This window comes from Lissotriton helveticus, chromosome 3_1 (genome assembly GCF_964261635.1).
Source record: "Lissotriton helveticus chromosome 3_1, aLisHel1.1, whole genome shotgun sequence".
Taxonomy (NCBI): domain Eukaryota; kingdom Metazoa; phylum Chordata; class Amphibia; order Caudata; family Salamandridae; genus Lissotriton; species Lissotriton helveticus.
The window spans coordinates 541,045,705-541,060,112 of NC_136061.1; the positions used below are offsets into that span (position 1 = coordinate 541,045,705).

General features: G+C 44.3%; 1 protein-coding gene across 1 annotated transcript in view; it reads right to left on the reverse strand.

Moving 5' to 3' along the window:
- The window catches only part of GTF3C3 (general transcription factor IIIC subunit 3), a 348,121-nt gene that overhangs the window by 35,461 nt on the left and 298,252 nt on the right, over positions 1 to 14,408 (reverse strand). The window contains exon 17 of the mRNA XM_078680426.1: positions 8,210 to 8,362. Within this exon, the coding sequence (XP_078536552.1) occupies positions 8,210 to 8,362 (153 nt within the window). The remainder of the gene's footprint in view (positions 1 to 8,209; positions 8,363 to 14,408) is intronic.

Sequence of the window (14,408 nt, forward strand, 5' to 3'; positions counted from 1 at the left end):
GACCCAGCCAACCAGGGACAGAATCCTGCCCCACTCCCACTGGAGAGTGGCAGAATAGGGGGTGTACCCACCCCAGGGAAGGAACCCATTGGTCCCTGCCCTTTAACTACCTGTAACACCCCTAAATTTAGTATTTAGGGGCACCCTGAACCTTCCTTCCTCAGATCCAGCAACCACAAGAAAAGAAGAGAAGAAGGATGAGAAGCCGTGCAGAGCTAACAAGAGGACGACACCCACCAACTTGGCCCCAGCGCTACAGGCTTGTCTCCCCTCGAACCTGCTCCTGAAAAACCCTGGCGTGTCCAGCAGCCAGCAACCTCAAAAACCCCGGGGGACCTGTCTGCCTTCACTTTAAGGACTGTTTGGCTAACTTGATGACAATCTGCCCCTTCACAAGGAGCACATCCACACACAAAGAGGTTCACTTCATTGCCAGGGTCAACAATGGCCATATGTGCTTTTTGAGAGCAAAAACATATTTATAATTTTAGCCAGCATTTCCTTTTTCTTATACTGGTGAGGGTACTGCAGCTCAGTCCAACATTGAAGTCTGGCTAAACAAAACAAGCATCGACCAAGCCAAAAGTGTAATAGCCAACCCCAGACCTATTAGCTTTACTAGTGCTTATTTTTTAACGCATCTCTTCATGAAGTTTCTTCAACGGAAAAGCATCATACTCATTTTTTTCTTTGATATGTTGCTAATATAATAATGTATTGTATCTGAGGTGATTAACTGGAGCCACACCTGGTTCCATACAACAGATGGTTACCCCCTTCGCCGTGGGGCTAATTCCCAGTCATGGATGAGGTATTGGCATTTGAATGTTGAAGGGAACTAATCAATAAAATCAAATTTCACACCGTGAAGGAGTCGGTGCCTGTTCGTTATCAAAGTGTGTCTTTCAAGAGGATTGAAGTATGTATAGAGCGCGTCATGTAATCAAGGCAGTGTCAGGCCCTAACGTGTCATGGCGGTCGTGGTGGCTTAATAATAAACGAAAATTCCAGCACAAATCTTGAGTTCGCATTCCGTTTGTTCCCAGTGGAAGGGAAGTTGCTGAAAATGGTGGAGTTGAGATATATATATATATATATATATATATATATTTCGCTCTTTATGGCCCAGAAAGGAAGAGAAGTGACATGACTGATTTAAATCTCTCCTCAGTATGTATACAGTTAAGGAAATACTCCAATCCATCAAGGGGAGGGGGCTCTTGTACAAGGGACAATGAATTAAGACACGGTGGGTGGCAGCATCTGAAGCATAATAAGGATTTTTTTCACAAAATTGGTTGTGCAGAGTGATGCGTGAAGAAATAAATTAAAGCATTATTTTCTAAGCAGGTTTTTATTTCATGAGAGTAGTGTCTATGTGACTTATAGAGATATCAATAATTATTCTTCACATAGATCTTAATCAAAATTGAGCTCCACCAATGCATCACCACATTTAAACTAAGCAAATACAAAAATTCATGTTCAATATTGAAAAATGTCTATCATTGGTGGTTCAGCACTCAAGATTTGATAATTACATCAAATTGATACATTTGTATTTAAATGTGTTTTTTGACCTTCCGCAGCTTGAGTATCCACAACAATTACATATCATGCATGTAACAAATACATATCAAATAGGTTTGTTTTGTTCAAAGATTCTTTATTCCTTTTCTTCTTTAAAAATTCATCACGCCAACACAGTAGCCGTAGCTACATGCATGATATGTAATTGTTGTGGATATTCCTGCTGCGGAAGGTAAAAAAAAACACGTTTAAATACAAATGTATCAATTTGATATAATTGTCAAATCTTGAGTGCTGAACCACCAATGACACAAGTTATTTGGAAATCTTGGTTTCCTTCTGGAGTATAGAGGGGCTTCTGGTTTGTTCTACCATTAGCAGCTTATCATACTTTGCCAGATACCCTTGTTGACAAGTGCGGGGCTTTAATGCCTCAGCCTCTCTCTGTGGGCATTCAATATTGAAAAAAAATGAAAAGCAAACATGCAAATTCATTAAAACACAATCAGAAAACTTTCAATGTGTGGCGTGTTCTACTATGCAGTGTTTTCTGGTGTTCAGCTTTGAATATGTTCAAGGCAGAATGTCAAAAAAAAACACTTTATTCGATTTAGTTAAAAATCATAAAAGCAAACTACATTCATATAGAAGCGACAGTATTACAGCTTGAGAAAATACAAATTCATTGAGTCAGTACTATATACAAAATCACACTGTTAAAAAGTTAAAAAGCATCAGTTAAAAACATATGAATCATAGGTTAAAAATACAGCTAGAAATAGGAGTGCAATATTGCGCTTTTAGCAGATTACAAATGCACAGAACATTATCCAATTTTGCCTTCCATGCAAAAACCCAGGTATTAAATTTTAAGTCTTTTCCTCCTGATCCTTACTGCAGCAACAAGGTAATTGGCCACGCTAAACATAGCCAAAGCAGAATCCAAAAGTTGAAGATACAGGAGGGCTGGTTTAGCCTGTTGGAAGGCTTTGTCCTTCAATAGTGGAACCAAATATTTCTGCCTGGGCACAGTAAAAAAATGACAGAACAACATAAAGTGCATATTGTCTTGTGCTGAAAAGTTATCACAATTACAGACCGGGGCGTCCTCTTCCCTATACCAGCATTGACTATCACAAAGCACCATATAAATCTGGTTAAACCGAAGTTTAACCAGCAGCCACCTGTGAAAGGGGATGTTAACAGTAGTAAGGTATGGTTGTATAGAGATGGAAGTAATGGTCAGATAATGAGCTCTGACCATAGTCTTGGTCAGTTGTCGTTCCTCCCTCTCCATATTTTTGATTTTAATAAAGTTAAGCTTAACCCAATCCAAATCAGATTTCCTTAGGTCTTGGGGGGCCGTAAAAATATCGGGGCGTCCAAGAACCAAGGAACATTTCTGAATATAAGAAAGCCAAACTATTTTATTAAAATTATCCAGTTTTAGAGAGTCCACCAGAATTTTATGGTTCAGGCCTAGATTGGTGTTAATCCAGGTCCTTATCCATAACAAAATTGGGGCCATAAGAAGCGTGTCAGAAATGTACCCTAGACCAAGTTCCTGGTGGACTGAAAACGTGGCTGTGGACTGTGGTAACCCTAATATTGAACGAAGGAACTTATTTTCTTCCCTCTGGATCAACTCACCATTCACATACCCCCACAGACCTGAACCATACCTGGCTATTGCCACAGATTTCGCCCTATAGATGTTTAATAAGGCACCAGTTGGTTTTCCGCCCAGTCTCCTGGAAAAGCTTAAAATGGCGTTAGCCGAACTCCTAACTGCTTTAGTTTTAGCTGTAATTTGGGGAACCCAGCTTCCTCTGGAGTCAAAAATCACACCCAAATAAGTAAAAGATTTGACGTTAGTGATCACGTCACCATTACAATAGAACTGTTTAGAGTTATTTTTAACAGTCCCAAAAGTCATGACGTGCGATTTAGAGTTATTTATCACTAAGTCCAGTGAAGACATAAAATCATTAAAACCATTTAAAAGTCTTTGTAAGCCAATGGGCGTACGCGCTATCAAGGCTGCGTCGTCCGCGTACAGTAGAACGGGAATTCTAGTCTCCCCTGCACGCGGAATGTCCAAGGTGGCATTTAAAAGGGTTTCCTCAAGTGAATTTATGTAAAGGGTGAACAGCATGGGAGCAAGAATGCAGCCCTGCCGCACCCCCCTGCTTGATTTGAACCAGGCTGTACAATTCCCCTTTTGGTCCATCCTAAATAGAGGCTTTTAGATCCTTATGTAATTCAGCCAAAAAATATACAAGGGGTGGATCCAAACCCAGTTTTAATAACATGGTCCACAGCCGGGCTCTATTGACTAAATCAAAGGCTGTGGACAGGTCCATAAACGCGACAAAAATTGATCCCTTCTTAGCAATAGTGTATTTCGAGATTATCAGATGAAGATTGAGGCATTGATCCTCTGTCCCTCTGCCTGTACGAAACCCATACTGGGTTTCTGCAAGGATGTCATTTTCAAGGGACCAAGTATTAATTCTCGCTAAGAGGACCTTGCCCAATATCTTCATTGAAGAATCCAATAGAGAAATTGGGCGAAAACACTTGGGGTCACTTCTTTGGCCCTTTTTAAAAATAGGTACTATAGTTGCACATGCCCAAGTTTTTGGGAAGCCCCCCTCATTTACACAATTGAAAACATTAGCCAGGATCTCCGCCCACAGCTCAGGTTTGCTTTTGTAGAGGTCCAGTGGAACCCCATCCGGTCCCGGAGCCTTGTTGGCAGCAGAGCCCAAAATTGCCAACTCTACTTCTGCTTTACTAAAGGTTAGCTTGGTGGGGTAGGATAGGGAGTATGGTATTGCAAAAACCTCCACTGTATCATCTGAGCCATATATACGGGAGAAGTGGTTTATCCAGACTGCTTCCGGGATATTTATATCAAGGTCCGAGTTATTGGTGTTAGCAAACAAGGGATTATTAATTATAGCCCAGAATTTGGAGCTTTGATTGAGAGTTGTGGAATCCATTAAAGAATCCCAGGCTTCATCTTTAATGGCTTTTTTCCGTGATTTAACCGCCAAAACATATTCTCTTCTCAGCTGTGCCACCAGAGGCCTATTTCTGGGCAATTGTTTGAGTGCCCTCAGCAGAGCCGAGTGAGCCTTTGAACAAGTGTGGTCGAACCACCTAAACACTGGGGCTGGGCCCCTCCTAGGTCTTTCTGTAAGCTCTTTATCTATTCTTGTACAGATAGCTTCAAAGGCATCAACAACAACCCCCCCCCTACTCACTCCATCCCGACATTTCTCGATTTCTACTGCCATATGTTGTTCAATTTGGGCATGAAAGTCCTTCGGACATACCTTGCACCATTTCAGGCGCCTTCCCTGGTCACTACTCCTTACATCCCTAGCAGAACTAGACATTTGTTCCCCTTTACGTAAACCAGAAAGAGTATCCAAAACCAGCAGCACCGGATTATGGTCACTGAACCCACTTACAAAAGCATTGTAAAACAAAACATAGCGTAAGAGCCCCGGGGACATAAAAAAATAATCAATGATTGTCTCACTACCCCTCGCGTTGTACGTGGGAACTCGAGTTGTATGGTCTTCGAACCCTGGCTCATATAAATCGTTGGATGATAACAGAGTTTCCATTGCCATGCCCTTGGGGCTATGTTCAAAATGAGGCAATGACGTGTGATCTGGGCCGGTATCATCTACAATGTGGCAATGAAACTTACATAAGTGTACATTAAAATCACCCATCATAATTAACTGAACAAAAGTGGTTTGATTTGACATATAATTCATTAAAAAGGCCGATAGGCCATCTAAGACAGCATTGGGGGCCCCCCCTTGGGTTGCGTTATAACAATTTATGAACACAATCTTGTTCTTGTCTAACAGACAAATTTCCACCAACTGGAAGGAAGGAGATGAACTGGGTATTTCTCTAACCTTCCCTGCCAATTTAATTGAGACAAGCAATAACAGGCCCCCTCTGTCCCTTCCCGCCACGGAGCTCTGGGCATCAACAAAAAAAGATCTGTAACCATCTAGCCAGAACCCCTTTCCTTGCGACCAAGTTTCTTGCAAGGCAACTATGTCATTTTCCTTCAATTGTTGTATCCAGATAGGATCATCCTGCTTTGCCCGTAGGCCCGCAATATTCCAAGATAAAAGCCTGATATGCCCTTCGCCCCCTGATAGTGGGGCATCTATAACAATTGTGGCCATGTCCTCTGGTGTGTTGGCCTCTACAGAACCTAAACATGGGGCAGTCAGGTTTTCATGTGCGGGCACTAGTCATTCAGTATCCATGCTATCAGTGAGGGCCGCAAACCTATTTGATAACAATAAATCTTTTTTGGGAAAGCTCCTCTCAGCATTAGGTAACCCAATCCCCTTAGTTGGCTTAGTAACCCAATCATTAGTTACCGCTGATGAAATAAGTTTGTCCTCCGCCCAGGATTTTTCAATAGGGTATGTCGTATTATTTTCTACACCTCTCAAACTATGAGCTCGGGGATAAAAAAAGCCAAGAGGCATAGCCCGGACACCATTGCTTACAGGGTCCAAATGGGAGTCATCCCAAAAGAGTCGACAAGCGACGTTTCTGGATTTGAAATTAACAATGACACAGTCTCCCAATGCCTTTTTCTTACTTGTGCCCACCCAGTTAACCCTTCTGCTTGACAGAATATTGTCAGCAATATTGCTTTCACCTGTGCAATTAGCATTACACCATTTTTTTACATGCCTAAGAAGGGTATCATGTTGTTCCACCTCCCCCTCTTTGAGTTTTGGCACATTTACAAGGATTGCGACAAAGGGTGTTGCCTCTGGCGGTAAATTTACTGGGGGTACCCTTTTTGCCACAGCCTCCTGCTGGCTTCTTAGGTTTGCGGGGGAAATTACTTGGCGGGCAACCTCCATTGAGGGAATGTATATTCCCTTATCCACTATCCCTTTTTTATGAACAGGATTATCAATATTAACTATAGGGGGGCTAACCAACCTAGTTATGGGTTGACCCTCACCCTTAGGGGCAGACACCTGCACAACTACTGGGAGAGATGGTGGGGATGTACAAGGGGGTGGGGCCCGGGAAATGAGAGCATCGTTAATACGATCACATTTAGCCATAAGATTCTTAACACAGTCCTTCAAAGTCTCGTTAATGTCAGAGGCAATCTGGACCAAGGTAGATTCCAGTCTTTCTGTAAACAGTTTTTCTAGGAGGGCTGCGATACAATCCTCAGTTACATAAGTTGGCTGTTGAAGACCAGACTGACTAACTGGCGGCCTTTCGACACCCCCCGTGCTCGATGAAAATGTTGGTATCACAGTTTCGGGCAAAGCCGGGAACGGAAGAACTGTGGCAGATTGAGGCAAAGTAGGTCTACATGACTCAATAATGACCCGTGGCTCCAACGGGATACAGTTTAATGTGGAGGCAGATACATTAAATGAATTGGCAGCCCCCGGGCTGGGAACAAGCCCCAGCTCACGCTCGGACTCAGCGATCTGCGTAGACAATTCACCCACCTTAGATGTTAAATAAGTGATGATGCTGGTGGTGTATTTAGGTACCTTCGCATTACCCTCGCCTGCCGCCGCTGTACCAATTTTCCGCTTACCCATGATGGAAAAGACGTAGCCCGTCCCGTCCCTGGTCGTCCTTGGACGGCCTTAGACGGCCCGCCCTCTGCCCGGGCTCCGCCCGGCACCGCCCGCGCGCGTCCCGCGAGGCGGGAGGAGAGGCTCGCTCTTATGCGCCTCCGGGCGCGGGAGTATTACGCTGCTGCCGGTGTCCCCGTGTGAGAGCAGGGGACGCTGGATGCTGTAGTCTCGACGCTCCCCACTCTCGGCGGCCGCAGGGCTGGAGCGGCGGCGGGGGAGAGCGGAGCAAGTCTGCAGGGTAGCTGGAGCAGGTAGGACTTGAACAACAATGCCCCCAAGCTAGCTGACACCCCCACTCGCCCGCAGAAGAGGCTCGCTCTTATGCGCCTCCGGGCACGGGAGTATTACGCTGCTGCCGGTGTCCCCGTGTGAGAGCAGGGGACGCTGGATGCTGTAGTCTCGACGCTCCCCCCTCTCGGCGGCCGCGGTGCTGGAGCGGCGGCGGGGGAGAGCGGAGCAAGTCTGCAGGGTAGCTGGAGCAGGTAGGACTTGAACAACAATGCCCCCAAGCTAGCTGACACCCCCACTCGCCCGCAGAAGAGGCTCGCTCTTATGCGCCTCCGGGCGCGGGAGTATTACGCTGCTGCCGGTGTCCCCGTGTGAGAGCAGGGGACGCTGGATGCTGTAGTCTCGACGCTCCCCCCTCTCGGCGGCCGCGGTGCTGGAGCGGCGGCGGGGGAGAGCGGAGCAAGTCTGCAGGGTAGCTGGAGCAGGTAGGACTTGAACAACAATGCCCCCAAGCTAGCTGACACCCCAAGGCAGAATGAAAAAGTCCAAAAGGCATGAGGGAATTGACACTCACCTCTTTGGCTACTACATATGCCACAAACTCTACAGATAAGATCCTTATTAAATGCACAGAAAACCTTCATTCATGATGTCAACATGCAGAATAAGACTTACAGGACAGGACTACAGTGCAGGTTATGGTTAGGAGGCATGAAAAGAAGAAAATACACAAGTATCATAATTAAGCTTAGAAGTTAAATGTAAAAGCATAGAAGATGTTGTACCTCTAATTTAAGTGGTGGAACCTCAAGTGCTTTTTGGTAGAAATGAATTGCAAAGTGGACTAAGCCCAACTGATGAAGACCCCGGCCGAGGTTGTAGTAGGACTCTTGGCATGGGCCACGAAGATCCAGATATCTGGTCAGAAAAGAAAATCCCTACAGGAAAACACGAAATAATTACAGAAATGACATCTATAAATCTTTGCTAATCTTTGGTATTACAATTTTACTCAGTACATTTATAAATATATGGCCTTGCTAGTAGTTATTCTAATATGATAAAAAAAGCCACATCTAGAAACAAAAGCTCAGCCTTATATTGACTTATGCATGAAATATTTTTTTCACTTTTCTACTAATAACATCACTGCTTTGGTTCTGGTATCGTATCATGTCAGAAACCCTTTCAGACGGCCATGCATCATGCAGTGGCCAATGTGCCCAACCGTAGTGGTTAAAGCATTTAATTCCTGATGTCCTAAGCTCCGACCTACTGTGGATCCTGAGCAACTGGGCCAAGTACACCTTCTGTACTTGACTTTCTGTGGTAGCTGAGGTTGAGGATTCAAAGGATCCCTCAGGGGTATACAGCTAAGTGAACAGGACTTCGAACTCAACGAGCAAACAGAAAAACAATAAATCAATATCCAGTCAAATACATGCATTGATAAGAAAAAGAAGTATTTTATTTCTAACTCTACATATGCAAAAGAATAATGATATACACAAGCAAATACAGTCCCCTTGATGTCTGGGGTCTAATAGTTGTAAGTCAAATCTCTGCCCCACTCTCCTCCTTATAACTTGTTCAGGGTTATTTCCCATTCACTGGTGGCCACATCCAGGGAATAAGCTGTACTCAAGAGTTTCCCTTTGACTCTTCAGGAATCAGTCGAAAGTGTCTGTAGTGCGTAGCACCTTTAGCAGCGAGTCCCCAGAGGCCCACTAGACCCAGTTCACGTCTTACCTGCTCATGTAGCACGGGGCCATTCAGCATTCCAGCGTGTGTCCTTAGGGCAGGCACCTGCAAATTCTGATGCTGTTCGAAAATGGGCTGCTCATGGCAAATGAGGAATCACCCAGTGGCGCAGGCTCTCCCTCTTGAGCGGCGCTGCTGGCTTCCTCGGTTATCAGAGCAGTTCCGGAAGAAGTGGTAAGTAAGCCTTCCACAGGGGCGAGATGTAAAATCCATTCTTCAGCTCCCGAATGGAGCCCAGCTAGAATGCATCATCGTCTGCAGTGCTTGGGGTTCAGTTAGGGGCAATTATCTTGCTGTGTGGGCTCGACTTGCCAAATGCAGGCTCAGTCTTTTCCTCAGGCAACAACCCAAACCTCTTGGCAACTAGGTACCGGCAGACTCTCCTGCTATACCAGGATTGTCAAGGTACTTGGTAAATCGGGCACAGACTCCTCTGGCATAAACGCTTCCACCATGTCGCTTACGAGTCCCAGTTCTCATTCAGCAGCAACTTTACCGCTGTCACTGCCTGGCATACAGGTTCACCGCAGCATGGCGATACGGGCTTAGCAATGCCTGCATGCTCAGAACACAGCCCAGACCATGACGGCACTCTCCTGACATTAGTAAGTGCCTGTACTCCTCTTTTAAACATGGTCGAATTGGTATATGTAATATACCTATACGTCCCTAGTATATGGTAAAAAGTGTATCTAAGGCCTGTGAGTTAAAAGTCATTAGTTAAATGGCACCTATTGTGCCTTCCACTACAATGACAGTGTAAAATATAGCTTCAGCCAACGAGTTCAGCCTGACTGTAGCATGAAAAAAATGCAATTCGACCAGTCTAAATGAACTCCTATGACAGGTCAAAACCTGACTTTTAAATATGTATGTCACCTTACATAGGCTGGGTAGTTCACAAAGCAGGGTGCATGGTATTGAAAAGAGGGCCTTGTAGAAATGTATTTTCACCATTTCCTTACAGTAACTAGCACCCATTTTCATGCCATCAGACGTGGTTCAGTCATGAAAGATCATAGATGACACATAGTATTTGCATGGGGATGGCAATTATCTTGAGCATTTCCATGGCTTGAGACACAGATTAATCATGACAGATTGTGGACTACAGTGTGCCTAATCTAATTTAGGATGGACTCCACACAACAGGGAGGAGTGAAGCGGTGAGGAATCTGTGGTTGGAGTATTCACCAGAAAGAGTGTTAAGAAAGGTAAGTAACTTTTGATAGGGTACTACTAACTGCAGATTTCTCACCTTATGAATAGATACCAAAGCAGTACCTCCCAAGAGGAAAAGGTCCAAGAAGAAGTCTGAGAAAGTAATGCAGGACTGAGAGAGTAAAATGTGCCTCCCTATTGACTGGTCAAGGTAGTAGTGCCTGGTGAAAGTGTGTACAGATGCCCATGTAGCAGCCTGGCAGACATCCAGCACAAAACCACTCCTTGCCAACGCCATCATAGCTTCCTTGGCTCTGGTGGAATGAGCCTGTAAGCTTTTAGGGTGTTCCTTCTTGGGCAGAGCATGGCATGCTTTAATACATGTGTTGATCCACTTGGACAGGTTTAATGTCTACACTGCCTTTCCTTTCTTAGCACTGACAAAGCCCACGAAGAACTGATCATCCACTCAGTACTTCATCATGGTGTAATGTAAAGCTGAGCATTCTATTTGGGTCCAACCAGTGAAATCTCTCTTGCTCCTTTTAGGGGATGTGGCGGGAAGAAAAAGCGGACAGGGTAATGGACTGATCAATGTGGACAGTCGATACGACTTTTGGCAGAAACAAGAATTAACTCACAGCACCAGCTTGAAAGGGAAGAAGGTGGTGAATAGGGGATGTAATAACAATCTACAGCTCACCAATGCAGTGCACAGTAGTTGTGATGAGAAACACAGTTCTAATAGTCAGCAGTGTCAGAGAACAACTACGCTTAGGCTCAAAGGGGATGTGCATTATAAATGGTCCGACTGAGTCATAATAAAAAGTTTAAGAGGGAAAATGCACATGAGCTCTTTTAGAAATCGTAATACAAGAGGTGACTTGAATAGTAAAAATTAGTCAGGTAAACGTAAAGAGGCAAAAAGGGCCAACAAATAACTGTGATCATGCCTGGTGATAAGCATCGCTGGACCATTGAAATAAACAACACATATAAAAATATGTAGAGGATCAATGCCGTGCCAGACCACAAACTTTGCGCAGAGACCAGGACAAATAGAATTGGTAGAGGGACACCTGGTCACAAGACTAACATCCACTTCTTCATTAGGTAAGTCAAAAATGCTGAGTTAGTGCAGTTTAATCCCCATGTAGGAATAGGATGTGGAGATTCGGGAGCAGAACAATGCTCTGTTGCTACAACACAAGGTCTGGATTGGAGGGCAAGTGGTCAGGCTCAACAGATCGTACTCTGTCCTGGCCCAATCTGCTGGTATGGGATGATCTGAGCCCAGTCCTTCCTGATCTTCCTCAGAACTTGGGACCTGTTGGTCAGGGGTAGGAAGGGTGTATAGGAGACCAGCGCTTTACTGTAGATGGAAGGTGCCTCTCTGGGAACCTCTATGTGAACTGTATTAGACAGTAATGAGGACATTGCATCCTCTGCAGTGGTAAAAAGGTTCACCCAAGGCATCTCCCGCTGGGCAAAGGTGCCTCGAACCACCTTTCGAAGAATATGTCATACATGGTCCATCAACTGCTGCCTTCTGAGCTAGTCTACCCAGGTGTTCAGGGAGTTTGCCAAATAGTTGGCTCCTAGGGAGATCCCCTGAAGATCCAGCCATTTCCAAAGGCAGAGCGTGTCTTGACACAAAGTCCAGGACTCAACACCACCCTGATTGATTCACTAAAATATGGCAGTCATGTTGTCCACTGAGGCCTATACCAGTTTCCCCTAGATGGATGGGAGAAAGGCCTTTAGAGCCAACCCGATTGTGTGAAATTTCAGACATTTTAAATGGAGCTTATGCTCCACTGGAGACGAAAAGCAATTAATTTCCACTTCTTCCAGATGACCTCCCGCACAGATAGTGTATCAATCACTACTGTGAGCTCTGGGTGGGATAGGGAGAACAACCTGCAGCAAGACTGATTGGTATCCACCTTCCACCACTGTTGGTCCCGAGCAGCCTCCTCCAATGCTTTCCGAAAAGTAAACCCCTGTGCTTTGCCCACTGGAGGCAGAGTCTCCATTGCAAGGTTCATAATCCATACTTCTCATCCATCATCCCTATTTCTCATACTTACTTGTCATCCCTACATGTCAGCCATCATTCATCATTTCTAATTCTCATCTATCATCCCTATACCTCATTCCTTATTGCTACTTGACATTTCTCATCCCTTAGACAAATGCACTTTAACATGTTGTTAAACTCCCCTTCACTGTGATTGGCTGGCAACAGCCAATCATAGTTAATAGAGAGCGCTGCATTCTGTTGGTTAAGTCATTGAAAAAAGAAACATTTTCAATGCACTTGCTGGTTGAAGACCGAGGAGATTCAGTGTTCGCTTCCAGTGAATCCAAGGTTGAACAGTTTTTCATTTTATTTAGGAATGCACTTTTTTTGCATACACAGGCCTCTGTAAAAAGCTCTGCTGGTTGGGTGAAGGCTGGGGGCATCCAGGCTTGGCCCATCAATCAACAAATGGCATGATGACTATACAGCTCATCAGAAAACCTTTCTGGTTTCAGTTTTATATGCAACAACTCTATCCAGGCATTGCTCTTCCTGGTTTCATAACCAAATGTGGAAATTGGCTCTGGTGGTGGAGAGGTATTCTGACAGTGAGAGGATCAACTAGGTGTCATTAGCATAGGAGATGATGTCAAGTAACTTGTTTGTTAAAACCATACCACCTCAGATTGGTGCAGGCTATTTGAAACACTTGCATCATACTCTAGAGGGACATCTGGTAACAACTTGAGGTACTGCAGGTTTGTGGAGACTTCAGTTGGATCTGACATGAGAGTAACCAGTGTTAACGACTTGAGGTACTGCAGGTTCATGAATAACTTTCCAGCCTAAATAAAACCTTAATAGTAAAATCCATAAATATATTTGAATAAAATAAGCTTTCACCAATTAACTTAAGTGCGTTTCTTAAGTAAAACTGGCATTTTCCTACTTTCTAACGCAACATAGGCTTCGTGCTTAACCAAAAACTACAGGTGTATAGTGCCACTCAAAAAGACAGTTTGAGCAGGGTGAAGACACTTGAATTAACCAGTGACTGCTAATACTTATGTGTACTAGTTTTCTGTTAAAAAAAACACAAAAAACAATTAATGAACATTACACTTTTGACCCATCATCCGATACCAGTTTTGGCATATTTACATATCCCATAGAAAGCAAGCATGATTCATTAAATTCATTCAAATATGTATGTATGTATACTGGGCCAGTATAGCCACAACACTCAATGGTGCAAAAATGCTTTAACCAGTACACCCCAAAACTATTGGTATAAATATGCAAAACAGATTTTTTATTTGTGTTGAATGTATATAATTGCACCTGGTAAAACCCTGGTTTTTCCTTTCCCTTATGTTAACATTTTGGCAACAAGTCTGCCAGTTTAATTTTGGTAACCTTTTAGTCTTTTTTCCATGGCGATGCTGGAAGACTGGTCCCACCTCTATGTTGTCTAAATACATTGTTTTAAATGGTGTCCACTGGTGGTGGAAAATTGGCTTGTGACAAAGAGCTTTCGCTCGAAACGCGTCAGCCGAAATAAAGAATTACCTGTTTGCAACAGTAACATGGAGTGCAAGTCCTGTTTTTCCAGAAAGGAGCAACTATACTGGAAAAACCTTCGCTCATGTATATATACATATATACATATATACATTTAATCATCATTTGCCTTGAGGAGGTGGCGTTCCCGTATCATTTTATCAAAATACCCCTAGGTAGCTCTAAAGAGGGCGCTAGAGAGCGCGCGGCAAGATGGCCGCACTTAAGTGAGGCTCTGCTAGACCGAGCAAACATCCGCTATTTATTCGCAGTTTCCAGCGTCATCTGCCTATGAAAATGGCACTAGAGTGAATCGGAAGACCAGCGGCAAAGATCTGTGGGGTTACTAGGCGGTAGCACCTGGCAGCGACGAGAAACGGCGACACGTCCACTTCACTGCGGGGCCCAGCGCATGGCGGCGAGGCCGGGCCCGGACCTCTGAGAGACTGCCGGTGGATTGGGCTTGAGATCGTAATTTG